Source organism: Salvelinus fontinalis, chromosome 8, assembly GCF_029448725.1.
Source record: "Salvelinus fontinalis isolate EN_2023a chromosome 8, ASM2944872v1, whole genome shotgun sequence".
Taxonomy (NCBI): domain Eukaryota; kingdom Metazoa; phylum Chordata; class Actinopteri; order Salmoniformes; family Salmonidae; genus Salvelinus; species Salvelinus fontinalis.
In genome coordinates this window covers 8,285,333-8,301,155 of record NC_074672.1, presented here as the reverse complement: position 1 = coordinate 8,301,155, position 15,823 = coordinate 8,285,333, and the positions used below count along the sequence as shown (strand labels likewise).

General features: G+C 41.0%; 1 protein-coding gene across 2 annotated transcripts; it reads left to right on the top strand.

The window, feature by feature from the left end:
* The first annotated feature begins 11 nt into the window (after positions 1–11).
* Positions 12–8,895, top strand: LOC129860466 (PTB domain-containing engulfment adapter protein 1-like). Of its 2 annotated transcripts, XM_055930862.1 has the most exons (9): positions 12–104; positions 246–339; positions 505–576; positions 4,321–4,419; positions 4,641–4,778; positions 4,892–4,999; positions 6,193–6,252; positions 8,510–8,624; positions 8,733–8,895. In XM_055930862.1, exons 2-9 carry the CDS (start codon positions 292–294, stop codon positions 8,801–8,803), a joined length of 711 nt encoding a protein of 236 aa, XP_055786837.1. In that variant the 5' UTR covers positions 12–104; positions 246–291; the 3' UTR covers positions 8,804–8,895. The 2 variants fall into 2 exon arrangements, with proteins under 2 accessions (XP_055786837.1, XP_055786839.1); XM_055930864.1 differs by lacking the exon at positions 8,510–8,624.
* Positions 8,896–15,823: the final 6,928 nt, after the last annotated feature.

Genomic DNA, 15,823 nt, shown 5'->3' with positions numbered 1-15,823 from the left:
ATTTCATTTTGGTTAGTCATTAACTCCGCTAGACTTTACACCCAAAGCAAGCTCACCATCTGAAGTCGTATAACTACAACCGTGTGGATAGTTACTGAAAAAAGGTAAGACCACAAATTTACCACAGTTTTGAAATTGAGTTAAGGGGCCTTACACATGTAATTTACACCCAGGCATCATGAGAACCAGTTGATTTAGTGGTGTAATATCCTGAAATACTATACTTGAATCGTTTGTTTTTCCAGGATCACATCCCTGTCATAGCCGGATACATTTTTTTTCAGTGTAAAGATGAGTGATATCTCTGACGATGATAATGAGATCTCTTTCGCAGTTAAAGTAAGTGCACACTAATGTCAAGGCAGCATGAATAGTGTTATATTCATCAATATATTTCCTAATATAATACATATTAGGGACCATATTGTTGTTATGGCTTAGGGGGACAATTAGATTTTGTGAATGTTATTGTCCTCTGTGACGGTCTCTCTTGATCTTCATAAGTTTCTGGGGCGTGTTGCGGTGGTCCGTTCTGAGGGCATGCAGATCCTGAATGAGGCTCTTCAGAGCCTGAAGGTAAACATCCATAACAGCTGTCCCAACCATTTCTCTCTGCCTAATGTTAGTTGACAATGGGTGCGTTCAGCAGGACTCAACGTTTTGGAATGTTCAGATAGAAATGTGCTACGTAGAACAATCATTCCTTTCTGACATGTAGAATAAGGAATCACATTGGCTCTATTTCTAGCATTTCTATATAAACTTCCCTTTTTCAGGACCCTGTCTTTCAAAGACAATTTGTAAAAATCCAAATAACTTCACAGATCTTAATTGTAATGGGTTTAAACACTGTTTCCCATGCTTGTTCAATAAACCATGAACAAATAATGAACATGCACCTGTGGAACGGTCGTTAAGACACTAACAGCTTACAGGTGGTAGGCAATTAAGGTCACAGTTATGAAAAATTAGGACACTAAAGAGGCCTTTCTACTGACTCTGAAAAACACTAAAAGAAAGATGCCCAGGGTCCCTGCTCATCTGCGTGAACGTGCCTTAGGCATGCTTCAAGAAGGCATTAGGACTGTAGATGTGGCCAGGGCAATAAAATTGCAATCTCCATACTGTGAGACGCCTAAGACAGCGCTACAGGGAGATAGGACAGACAGCTGATCGTCCTCGCAGTGGCAGACCACGTGTAACAACACCTGCACAGTATCGGTACATCCAAACATAACACCTGCGGGACAGGTACAGGATGGCAACAACTGCCCGAGTTACACCAGGAACGCACAATCCCTCCATCAGTGCTTAGACTGTCCGCAATAGGCTGAGAGAGGCTGGACTGAGGGCTTGTAGGCCTGTTGTAAGGCAGGTCCACACCAAACATCACCGGCAACAACGTCGCCTATGGGCACAAACCAACTGTCGCTGGACCAGACGGGACTGGCAAAAAAGTGCTTTTCACTGACAAGTCGCGGTTTTGTCTCACCAGGGGTGATGGTCGGAGTCGCGTTTATTGTCGAAGGAATGAGCGTTACACCGATGCCTGTACTCTGGAGAGGGATCGATTTGGAGGTGGAGGGTCCGTCATGGTCTGGGGCGGTGTGTCACAGCATCATCGGACTGAGCTTGTTGTCATTGCAGGCAATCTCAACGCTGTGCGCTATAGGGAATACAGGCTCATCCTGACATGACCCTCCAGCATGACAATGCCACCAGTCATACTGCTCGGTCTGTGGCGTGATTTCCTGCAAGACAGGATTGTCAGTGGTCTGCCGTGGCCCGCGAAGAGCCCGGATCTCAACCCCATTGAGCACGTCTGGGTCCTGTTGGATCGGAGGGTGAGGGCTAGGGCCATTCCCCCCAGAAATGTCTTGCAGGTGCCTTGGTGGAAGAGGAGGGTAACTTCTCACAGCAAGAACTGGCAAATCTGGTGCAGTCCATGAGGCGGAGATGCACTGCAGTACTTTTTATTTTATTTTTTTTTTATTTTTATCCCATTTTCTCCCCAATTTTTCGTGGTATCCAATCGCTAGTAATTACTACCTTGTCTCATCGCTACAACTCCCGTACGGGCTCGGGAGAGACGAAGGTCGAAAGCCATGCGTCCTCCGAAGCACAACCCAACCAGCCGTACTGCTTCTTAACACAGTGCGCCTCCAACCCGGAAGCCAGCCGCACCAATGTATCGGAGGAAACACCGTGTACCTGGCCCCCCTTGGTTGGCGCGCACTGCGCCCGGCCCGCCACAGGAGTCGCTGGAGCGCGATGAGACAAGGATATCCCTACCGGCCAAACCCTCCCTACCCTGGACGACGCTATGCCAATTGTGCGTCGCCCCACGGACCTCCCGGTCGCGGCCGGCTGCGACAGAGCCTGGGCGCGAACCCAGAGACTCTGGTGGCGCAGTTAGCACTGCGATGCAGTGCCCTAGACCACTGCGCCACCCGGGAGGCCTGCACTGCAGTTCTGAATGCAGCTGGTGGCCACACCAGATACTGACTGTTACTTTTGATTTTGACCATCCCTTTGTTGAGGGACACATTATTCCATTTCTGTTAGTCACATGTCTGTGGAACTTGCTCAGTTTATGTCTCAGTTGTTGAATTTTATGTTTATACAAATATTTACACATGTTAATTTCTAGCCCAGGAGTTCCGCTAGCGGAACACCCACAACATTCCGCTGAAAAGGCAGCGTGCAAAATTCAAAGCTATTTTTTAGAAATATGTAACTTTCGCACATTAACAAGTCCAATACAGCAAATGAAAGATAAACATCTTGTTAATCTACCCATCGTGTCCGATTTTTTTAAATGTTTTACAGCTTAAACACAACATATATTTATGTTAGATCACCCCCAAATCCAAAAAACACACAGCCATTTTTCCCAGCCAAAGATAGTCACACAAAAGCAGAAAGAGATAAAATGAATCACTAACCTTTGATAATCTTCTTCAGATGACACTCATAGGACATCATGTTACACAATACATTTATGTTTTGTTCGATAATGTGCATATTTATATCCACAAATCTCGGTTTACATTAGTGCCATGTTCAGAAATGCCTCCAAAATATTCGGAGTAATTACAGAGAGCCACGTCAAATAACAGAAATACTCATCATAAACTTTGATGAAAGATAGATGTTTTACATATAATTAGAGATACACTGGTTATTAATGCAACCCTGTGTCCGAATTTTTTAAAACTTTAGGAAAAAGCATACCATGCAATAATCTGAGACGGCGCTCAGAAATACACAACATTTCTCCGCCATGTTGGAGTCAACAGAAATACGAAATTACATCATAAATATTCCCTTACCTTTGATGATCTTTCATCAGAATGCAGTGCCAGGAATCCTAGTTCCACAATAAATCGTTGTTTTGTTCGATAATGTCCATTACTAGTGTCCAATTAGCTACTTTTGCTAGCACTTTTAGTTCACATGTCCAAACGCTGGCGCCGGTCCAGGCGAACTCGGACGAAAACTTCAAAAAGTTATATTCCAGGTCGAATAAACTGGTCAAATTAAGTAGAGAATCAATCTTCGGGATGTTGTTATCATATATATCCAATAACGTTTCTTCATGTCTGTATAAGTAATGGAAGACATGGCCATATCATGACTAGCGTGCGTGACCAGGAACTAGCATTCTGCCAGACCACTGACTCATTCCCCTCCCATCCGGCCCCACATCACACTAGCGGCTTCATTCCACGTTCTACAGACTGTTGACATCTAGTGGAAGGTGTAGGAAGTGCAAACAGATCCATATCTTACAGGGAATTGAATAGGCGATGACTTTAACATCGACCCTTCTCAGAATTCTCACTTCCTGTTTGGAAGTTTGCCTGCCATATGAGTTCTGTTATACTCATAGACATAATTCAAACAGTTTTAGAAACTTCAGAGTGTTTTCTATCCAATAGTAATAATAATATGCATATATTAGCATCTGGGACAGAGTAGGAGGCAGTTCACTATCCCAAACAGGTTATTATACTTGCTGAAAATAAATGCAGTTGACAGTGAGAGGACGTTTCTTTTTTTGCTGAGTTTACAAGTTTCAACAATGTTTGACTACTGAACGTAGCCGAGGTGTGCCCTTGAAGTATGACTTTACAAAGTGTTATTGGTTGGCTTTGTAGGTAGATGCAACATTTTCAAGGCACATAAAACACATTTCAATCATATCAGCATTTGTAACTGACATGGTTTCAATGAACAGTTTTTTGTTTTAAAGATCATATTGATTGAAATACTCTAAATCAGTGGTTGCTCAAGTCCCTGTCCTTTGCCCTCCATTAGATGCCTGACAAAGAGTCAGCAGAAAAGCTGCAGAAGAAGAACAAGGTGTCTTTGTTTTTGTCCATGAGCGGGATTGACATTTTGGAGCACAAAACCAAGGTGAGAGCCTAAGGTCCAACTCCAACGGAAGATGTGGGGGAACTGCTTCAGTATGATGAAATCTAAAAAGGTTAACAGAAATATATGGGCCCCTTACATGTTTATGGGTTTCTATACTGCTGCATTACACAACACCTGCACACTCCTCTCCTTCCTCTTCCAATAATCGTTCTTTCTCCTCCTATTATCATGCATTCTCACTCCCCTCTTGTCTTTTCCAGTTCATGCTGTACACATGCCCCCTCTCCTCCGTGTCCTTCTGTGCAGTCATCCCGACCACACCCAAAGTCTTTGGCTTTGTGGCCAAACACCCAGCTGCAGACATGTACCACTGTTATCTGTTCCAGAGCAAGAAATTTGTGAGTACAGTGCAATCATTCAATCTTGATTTTAGGGTACATCACTAAAAACACATCTAAGGGTTTTAAGTTGCCAATCTCTACCTTTTCTATTTTCTTGCTCCTCTCCTCAGTCTCATCTGCTGGTGTCCATTATCGGAGATGCATTTCGAGCCACAAAGAGAGAGGCAAGCCTCAGAGGAGGCGGACGGGATCTGATTGTGGAGGCACTGAGGCACAAGGTTGGATTAAAGTGATTTACAGTGTGTTTGGAAAGTATTCAGACCCCTTTACTTTTTTCACAGTTTGTTACAACTTTATTCCAAAATGGATGAAATCATTTTTTCCCTCATCAATTTACACACACTACCCAATAATGACAAAGCAAAAACTGGTTGGGATGGTGCCAGGTTTCCTCCAGACATGACACTTGGCATTCAGGCCAAAGAGTTCAATCTTGGTTTCATCAGACCAGAGAATCTTGTTTCTCATGGTGTGATAGTCCTTTAGGTGCCTTTTGGCAAACTCCAAGTGGGCTGTCATGTGTCTTTTACTGAGGAGTGGCTTCCATCTGGCCACTCTACCATAAAGGCCTGATTGGTAGAGTGCTGCAGAGATGGTTGTCCTTCTGGAAGGTTCTCCCATCTTCACAGAGGAACTCTAGAGCTATGTCAGAGTGACCTTTGGGTTCTTGTTCACATCCCTGCCCAAGGCCCTTCTCCTCCAATTGCTCAGTTTGGCCAGGTGGCCAGCTCTAGGAAGAGTCTAGGTGGTTCCAAACTTCTTCCATTTAAGAATGATGGATGCCACTGTGTTCTTGGGGACCTTCAATGCTGCAGAATTGTTTTGGTACCCTTCCCCAGTTCTGTGCCTCAACACAATCCTGTCTCGGGGGTTTACGGACAATTCCTTCGACCTCATGGCTTGGTTTTTGCTCTGACATGCACTGTCAACTGTGGGACCATATATAAACAGGTGTGTGTCTTTCCAAATCATGTCCAATCAATTTAATTTATTACAGGTGGACTCCAGTAAAGTTGTAGAAACATCTCAAGGATGATCAATGGAAACAGGATGCACCTGAGCTCAATTTCGAGACTCATAGCAAAGGGTCTGAATACCAATGTACATAAAGTATTTTTTATACATTTGCAAAATTTCTAAAAAGCTGTTTTCGCTTTGTCATAATGGGGTATTGTGTGTACATTGATGAGTAAAATTTTTTTTTTAAATCTATTTTAGAATAAGGCTGTAACTTAACGAAATGTGGAAAAAGTCAAGGGGTCTGAATACTTTCCGAATCCACTGTAGTTGGTTTAAAACTAATAACAGTTTTGTGGTTGTGTCAACTGTTTATGGGTTCTTGTGTTTTGCATTGTATGGTGTAATTCACAATTTAATATTTCTAACTACTTTTCTGCCCTTTTTCTTTTAGAATAAAGTCCTGCAGAGGGAGAATGCCGAGCTGAGAATGAGACTCAGTGCATCCGGAGATGTGAGTGAGGAAGCTGTAGCCCCCACACACACACACACATCTTCCATTGTTTTTTGGAAATGAGGTCTGTGTAACCAGGGTTGTCTAGGTTACTTTCTAAATGTAATCCTTTACTAGTTACCTGACCAAAATTGTAATCAGCAACGTCATTTATGGATTACCCAAACTCAGTAAAGTAATCTGATTACTTTCCCTTTAAGAGGCAATAGAAGAACACAACAATTATGTTGCATTTTACTTTATGGGTTATGTAGGCTTCTAACCCATAGATTTCAATACAAATAATAATACGATTAGGTTATATATTTGCATGAGAAACCAGTCAGATTTCCACTCATTCCTATTAATTAAATACCCCCTGATCTTCAAGAATAGGAAATATAGATGAATCAAATTGTTTTACCTGAGCATAACCCAAAAACAAAGGACTTCTTAGCCTACTCTATTGTTAATGTATTTTTTTGTCATGGAGGACTGATTAGGCTCATTGTTTTACTTTGAAAAAGAAATGCTGCTCTCATTGAAGGGTATGTTTTGAGCACTATCGAAAGTGCTATTTGCGTGCGAAAAAATGAATGCCATATGTCACATTTGCTAAAGGCCTATTGTTTACATTTTTGTTGGTGACACTGATATCTTGAAAATGTGCAGTTGTTTACATGGCCACGGGAAGAGGTTTTGGGTTGGGTTTTTCTCTGCTTTCTCCAAATAAATAAATATATAATATACAATGCATTTGGAAAGTATTCAGACCGCTTCACTTTTTCGATATTTTGTTACGTTACAGCCTTATTCTAAAATGGATGAAAATATTTTTTTTATTCATCAATTTACACACTACCTCATTATGACAAAGCGAAAACAGGTTTTTAAATTGTTTTGCAAAAAAAAGAAATACCTTATGTACATAAGTATTCAAACCCTTTGCTATGAGACTTGAAATTGAGCTCAGGTGCATCTTGTTTCCATTGATCATCCTTGAGATGTTTCTACAACTTGATTAGAGTCCACCTGTGGTAAATTCAATTGATTGAAGAAATTGTCCGTAGAGCTCCACAGGGAGTTTAGAAGGGAGGAACTCCCTCAAACATTTATTCCAAAGGCTGGGATCCGCACTATGCAGGGGTTGCAAGAGCATGTTTTTCACTGGCTGTCCACTGGTCGCAAAAACAATGATTGATAGGCAGCTTAAACCATTATTTGGTTAAAATACACCTAGACATTTGTGAACAGCCATCTACAACAACCACAATACATTAGGCGCAAATAAATGAGAGAGCAGCATGATTCACATCATTCCGCTATATGAGTAAACCAAACATTAGGAACACCTTCCTAATATTGAGTTGCACCCCCAGCCTCAGATCGTCAGGTCATGGACTCTACAAGGTGTTGAAAGCATTCCACAAGGATGCTGGCCCATGTTGACTCCAATGCTTCCCACAGTTGTGTCAAGTTGGCTGGATGTCCTTTGGGTTGTGGACCATTGTCGATACACAGGAAACTGTTCAGTGTGAAAAACCCAGCAGTGTTGCAGTTGTTGACACAAACCGGTGCACCTGGCACCTAATACCATACCTCATTCAAAGGCACTTAAATACTTTGTCTTGCACATTCATCCTCTGGATGGTACACATACACAAAACCCTTCTTTAACCTGTTTCCTCACCCTTCATCTACACTGATTGAAGTGGATTTAACAAGTGACATCAGTAAGGGATCCTAGCTTTCACTTGGGTTCACCTGGTCAGTCTGTCATGGAAAGAGTAAGTGTTCTTCATGTTTAGCACACTTGTGTGTAAATATCAAGTGATATCTTTGTCGCCTGCAGAGTACACCACTGCTGTCGTCCTTACTTCCAAGCATTTATTCAAGGTGGATGTATAGGCTAATCTTTGGATGCCAACAGCATTCGCACCACATTGGAATACATAATGTAGCTTGGACTGTAGCCTACAAAAGCCTATTCCTGCTCTCTTTCCGTGATCTATCAAACGCTCACTCAGGCGGAACAAACTTAAACTTGTTCTTTTTTTTTTTAATGCTGATTTCAATGTCATAAAGATTTTTTTCACAAACACCCTTTCTGAATTTAAAAGTAATCTGATTACAATATTTTTGCTGGTACTGTATTCGAGTTCTTTTTTTTGTAATCAGTTACATGTAACTAACTCCCCAACCTTGTGTGTAACATGGCATGATGGAGAAGAAGTCTCCTATGCCATGCCAACTCTGCTCTCTGTGCTTTTTATCACAGGGGACAGACAGGGCTGCTAGAACCACAAACAGACATCAAATTGCCCTCACAAGGTCCCAAACAAAGCAAACAGAAGCACAGAAATTCTCACACTTAGACTTGTATCCTCACAAAAGTGAGTACTTTTACTTATAGCAGCAATACAGCTATGCTGTCATCACACCCAAACTGAATTCTGTTTAAAATCTAGTATTAACAATGATGTATTTTTCATCTTTTCCAGTAACGTTTCACTGCAGTGATGACACAGCACCTCTACTGAGAACACAGGAACTGAACATGACAGATGTTTGAAGAGGAATGGCCATGTCAAATGTACTGTAATGCATGTTGATGATACATGACTCTAACTAAACTATAATGTCTGAATAAAACAATGAACAATAGCTAGATATGTTCGAGTCTTTCTTTAATATACTTTTATATTCCAAGGATCATGCAGTTTCTCTGGACATTTAGTCAATGGATATAGATTACATTCAAAACATTATTTTTGTTATGTAGGCATGTGCAAAACTGAAACTTCTAACAATATAAAGAAAAAATACTTGCAAGTTAAAATGTGTTCTTCATGTCTAAATGAACGTCTCAAACCCCCCATATCACACATTCACGAACGGAAAATATATGTGTGTACATTGTACAATCAATCGGTGAGAGAGCGCCTCATATCACATGCATTTGTACATATCCACTGTATACATGAATTGTGCAAAGTTGGTTCCTCTTTCAGTCACGTCTTTGGTCATGTTCGGGTAGGTCAAACAAAAACACCCTAATGATTTGTTGACAATAGAGCCTCCCACAATGCAGGATGAAGTTGCTGAAGAGCGACTGCAGAAACTTGCAGCTGACTGCAGTGAAAACTCCATGATCAGTTGATTTTTGTCAATTTCATGTAGGCGCAAGTCGGACTATGTTTTACCCATAATCAGAGTTATGTTCTGTGGGTGTCACTAGTCTGATACCCCATTGCATGGGTCCCAATCCAAAGGTTATGCGGTACAGTTCAAATAAGTATGCCTCCCAATGCAATTCTGAAGTCTACATGCACAGTGCGGTTTCAACTGAGTTTTACTTATATTTTTAAATCAAATTAACTGATTTGTCTTTTGTTGAATTTATATAATAACATTCCAAAGTTGTTTAGTATTATCTAACCCAATTGTGGAATGATAGCACTATTTTTATCCGTTTAGGTCAGTTTCAATGTGGTACTTTTATTTTGAAGGCAACCCGATTCAACTATTGTTGAATACTCTGTTAACTACACACTGGTACTAGAACGGCAACGCGTGAATGTCACAAGCTTCAACACTATCAATAACTTGATAATCAGGCTTTAATGTTATCAGAAATATCATCAACTAAATAACTTGTAAACTCACTTTTGAGAAAATGGCCTTTGAATGTTTTGGTACCTACTGGAGAGCTCTCCTCTACACCCATTCAGCATTGTTCACACCCTCTTAAGCCAGTCCCACCCATCTCTTTAAGGATTCACATGTGAGGTCATGTGCGAAACAGTGAGTAGTGTAGTAAAGATTAAGACTAAATGTGGTAAAAGTAGTAGCCTACAATAAGGACAAATTCAGGGTAAACAGAAAGTGTCCAGATAAAAATATTTTATAAATATTAAATGACGCTTACCCAGACACACTTGTCTAAATTGTTGGGTCATGTGAAAGAAATTCTATAACCAATCCCCAGCCACATCTTGCCAAGTGGATGGGTCTCTACAGAAGGTGTAAATGGTACAGCCAAATGGTTACTTGCATATAACCAATATCAGAAATAGATACTGTCAAAATAAATAAAATAATATACAGTATGTACAAGAACAATATCAATATCAGTGATAGATGAGGTAGTTATATGCATACAATCAGGGGTAAAGTGGCTGAGCAGCAGGATAAAAAAATAAATAGAAGCAGCAACGTATTAGGAGAGAGTGATTTGAATAGAGGCACTGCAGATAGTGCTGATGACTGGTCTGTCCGAACAACGCATGAACAAGGGAATCTATATTGGGAGATCCTGTTTCTGTCCTGCCTTTGACTTTTGGTGCAGGGCATGTGATGTCCATAGCCTCTTCGTCACAAAACTCCCTGATCTTCTCAAAGAGATAAGTTTGTCTAGCTGTGTCCAGTCCAGGTGGTGCTTCTACAGGCAGACCATCTATGGGAGGAAGGATGTCAGCGTTGTGCAGCAGCTGAAACCTGGTCCCGACTGAGTTTGAACGCTCCTTGGTGACAACAACACCAGTCTCCAGAGCATCGAAGCTGTAAAACAGGAAGTAACAAGAAAAATTGAAGACATTAAAACCTTGCACAACATCAACTGAACTCCCAAATGTATATAAGAATAATAACCTCATACAATGCAATGAAAATGATATTCACCTGAAGTGCTGGTACTGCTTGAACTGTGGCAGCGGCCTGAAGTACGGAGTCAGGTGTTGTTGCCAACCATAGCTTTCCACCAGCATCGTACCATCCTCCAGTCCAACCAGCTGTGGGATGTTGACCCCTGTCACAGTGCTGTCTTTCACAGCACCAGCAATCTCAGACAAAGTGTTCACTCCGGTCTTTCTGAAGCGCTGCTTGATGAGGCTGAAGCACCAGTCGGGGGCGAACTTGGTGTGGCCTGTGATCAGGAAGTGATGGTCCAGACTGTGGTGGAGCTTGTGCTTGTTCTTGTTTTGATCTCTGCAGTTCAAAAGTACATGGGACCTGGCTGCATAGGGTCAGAAGGATAGTGCACCTGCAAACAACAAAAGACCATTAAGATAAGTCAATGAAAAGAAAATGTAACGTACAACTTAATCTACTTTTTTTATGCATCATTGTCAGGTAAGTTTCACTTACCTACAAATATGCAGGGCAGCAGCATTTTAAAGATTTCAACAACAAAAAAAATCTCTATTAATTTAGGGTGGAAATGTATGAGTGGGACATACGGACCAAAAACATGAAGAAAGATTTTTTAAATTGTATTATATTATGGCTTATAGTTCTTGTGGAAGTTGATAAATAACACCTGGGGGCAAAAACTCCTACATCCACTGACAAAAACTGCCACCGCATTGTACGACTGACCCAGCTACCACCATAGCACAGAACATTTGCTAAGTGTGTCTTTGATGCCTGTGTCGATACTGATAGGATCGAAAGAAAAGCAGCACTTGTTCTCGGATCATGATTTCTCCATTCAAATCTTACTTTCACATGATTATTCCACAATAGTAACGACAGATCAACCAATGGTTGCAAATATTGAGGCGACTTATTCTGATACTTGCCCTATAATATATCTATTTCACAGCGGTTTAGATGGTACAATGATTCTCTACACTATACTTGCTTCTTTTGTCACATAAACTGAAATTAGGCAAACTGTTAGAATTTTAGCAAACAGGAAATGGTGGAGCGATTTCTGCATAGTGCATCTAATGGAGTCTTCTCGGTTTTCATTTAAAGCATATTTCTATCCTTTGATTGTTCGTAACAATTGCAAAGACATTGTAGTATTTGTAGTCAACTTTGTGGTGAAGTAATCAGCGGTCACAGAGAGACAGATAAACATATTGATTCTACAGTTGAAGTCGGAAGTTTACAGACACTTAGGTTGGAGTCATTAAAACCTGTTTTTCAACCACTCCTCAAATTTCATGTTAACAAACTATAGTTTTGGCAAGTCGGTTAGGACATCTACTTTGTGCATGACACAAGTAATTTTTCCAACAATTGTTTACAGACAGATTATTTCACTTACAATTCACTGTATCACAATTCCAGTGGGTCAGAGGTTTACATACACTAAGTTGACTGTGCCTTTAAACAGCTTGAAAAATTCCAGAAAATTACATCATGGCTTTAGAAGTTTCTGATAGGCTAATTGACATCATTTGAGTCAATTGGAGGTGTACCTGTGGATGTATTTCAAGGCCTACCTTCAAACTCAGTGCCACTTTGCTTGACATCATGGGAAAATCAAAAGAAATCAGCCAAGATCTCAGAAAACAATTGTACACCTCCACAAGTCTGGTTCATCCTTGTGAGCAATTTCCAAATGCCTGAAGGTACCACATTCATCTGTACAAACAATAGACGCAAGTATAAACACCATGGGACCATGCCGCCATTATACCACTCAGGAAGGAGACACGTTCTGTTTCCTGGAGATTAACTTACATTGGTGCGAAAAATGCAAATCATTCCTAGAACAACAGCAAAGGACCTTGTGAAGATGCTGGAGGAAACAGGTACAAAAGTGTCTATATCCACAGTTAAACGAGTCCTATATCGACATAACCTGAAAGGCCGCTCAGCAAGGAGACGCCACTGCTCCAAAACCTCCATAAAAATACAGACTATGGTTTGCAATTGCACATGGGGACAAAGATTGTACTTTTTGGAGAAATGTCCTCTGGTCTGATGAAACAAAAATAGAACTGTTTGGCCATAATGACTATCGTTATGTTTGGAAGAAAAAGGGGGAGGCTTGCAGGCTGAAGAACACCATCCCAACCATGAAGCACGGGGGTGGCAGCATCATGTGGGGGTGCTTTGCTGCAGGAGGGACTGGTGCACTTCACAAAATAGATGGCATCATGAGGTAGGAAAATTATGTGGATATATTGAACCAACATCTCAAGACATCAGTCAGGAAGTTAAAGCTTGGTCACAAATGGGTCTTCCTAATTGACAATGACCCCAAGCATACTTCCAAAGTTGTGGCAAAATGGCTTAAGGACAACAAAGTCAAGGTATTGGAGTGGACATTCCAAAACCCTGACCTCAATCCCATAGAAAATTTGTGGGCAGAACTGAAAAAGCGTGTGCGAGCAAGTAGGCCTACAAACCTGACTCCGTTACACCAGCTCTGTCAGCATGAATGTGCCAAAATTCACCCAAATTATTGTGGGAAGCTTGTGGAAGGCTAATTGAGTGTATGTAAACTTCTGTCCCACTGGGAATGTGATGAAAGAAATAAAAGCTGAAATAAATCATTCTCTCTACTATTATTCTGACATTTCACATTCTTAAAATAAAGTGGTGATCCTAACTGACCTAAGACAGGGAATTCATACTTGGATTAAATAACAGGAATTGTGAAAAACTGAGTTTAAATGTATTTGGCTAAGGTGTATGTAAACTTCCGACATCAACTGTACTTGTTACAGTGTATATGTAACGGCTGTCGTCGGGAGAAGGAGAAGAGGACCAACGTGCCGCGTGGTAAGTGCTCATATTAGTTTTAATAAAATACGAAACATTTTACGAAACAATAAAACGACAAACGAACAGTCCTGTAAGGTGAACACACAAAACAGAAAATAACCACCCACAAACACAGGTGGGAACAGGCTACCTAAGTATGATTCTCAATCAGAGACAACGATAGACAGCTGCCTCTGATTGGGAACCATACCAGGTCAAACACATAGAAATACAAAACAAGGACAACATAGAACACCAGACATAGAATGCCCACCCAAACTCACGCCCTGACCAAACCAAAATAGAGACATAAAAAGGATCTCTACGGCCAGGGCGTGACAGTATACAAGAACCGGAGCACATGACTTGACAAGTCATTTACCGTTTTTGACAAATCACAAATCACATCACATCAAATACAAGCTTACTGCCTAGCCTAACCGTAGCGCAAAAGCTAAACATGGATGAAACCATTTTAGGGGGGTTGGTGGGGGGTATCATTTCATTTGTTGGGGTATGGTGGAAATTAGAAGGTTATGTTATAATGCTGTTATTGGATCAAATGGTTGTTTTAAGCAAACAGAATACAGGGTTGTTAGAATGCTCATCTGTGTGTGTTCTACTGAGGATGGGCCTCTGGAAGATTTACCATGTCTTTGGGGATACCGCATTCCAGAGCATGAGTTAATGATTCTGTTCTATACGGTACCAGGGAGACATGGCTCCAGTATGGAGTTGGGGGGGCCAGACACTGGTCTCTACACAATGAGTTCTCATGTTTTTACAGCAGATACTGTCTGCTGTGAATTATAAGTATCTTTCATACAAATCTTAACATTGTGACCCATTCCATACATATGTTGTGTGTCATGTAGACTGAAGGAGGATGGACTTTGCTATAAAATGCTGTGGCTCAAATCAGCTCGTTGAGTTCTCAGTAATCACCTCCAGGGGTGATTACCGACCAGCGACATTACTGCAGTAATTAAATAATAAAGTTTGATTGTTTTGAAGAAATCTAAAAGTCTCTTCTTTTGATTACAATAATTCCCCCACTGGGGGTTTTCAAGTCCGTGGGGGGTAGAAATGTGGGAAGGTATCGTGGGGGGACATGACGCAGGAAGTACTACTATGATGGGGGATATATCAATAAATCACAAGAGATGCTAAATAAAAATAAACCCCCTGGAAAGTGGGGTATGAGCTGGCAACCCTGAGGTACCAAAGTTACAATCTGATGCCGCATTCAAGACAAGTGGGAACTCTGTATTTAAAAAAAATATATAACGTTTTGGACGGTCATCCAATTCGGGATTCCAACTCGGGAACTCGGGCCTCTTTTTAGAGCTCTGACTTTCCGACCTGAAGATAATTGACGTCCTGATTTTACCTAGTATTCTTCCGAGTTCACAGTTGTCTTAAATGCACCATAAGTCAGTCGCATGAACTATCCCTTGTTATAACATCTTTGGTCTGATAGACGCTAACGTGACAAACAGAATGCATTGTATGATGTCACCAAACATGGCGCCACACAAGGCCAGCAAATAGCCTAGCATTAGCTCATCATAATCAGTACAACATTCAAGTATTTTACACACATCATATGTGTCCATTACAATCTATGCAAGAATCGGAATGCATGTTTTGTCACCAGTACTTGAAAACATGTTAATAAAACAGTAAATACATTATGATCCATACATACATACGGTGTGCTACAGCAGAAACAACAACACGATATACAGAAAATAAGCCACTTACTTTGATAGGAACGCACACATGTCCAAAGTCCAATTTGTAAGACAAATATCTATGAAGGCAATGCGGGCACCAGCCAGAACATGTGCTGGGGGAAAACGTTTGTGCAAGGCCTGTTCTGACTAGAGATGCGCAATGTCTTCATCCTTCATCTGGGGAAACACTCGGGAAGTGCTTTGGCTCATGTTGAAGAGAGAAGTTTGTCCTCCCAGTAAAGTCTCAAACATAAATTGTCCGCAAGAGTGAAATGGGCTACTTCTTATGCAAATTAACAAGGAGGTGGAACACACAATTCAAACTGTTGTTAGAAAATAAAACTTGTTAGAAAATC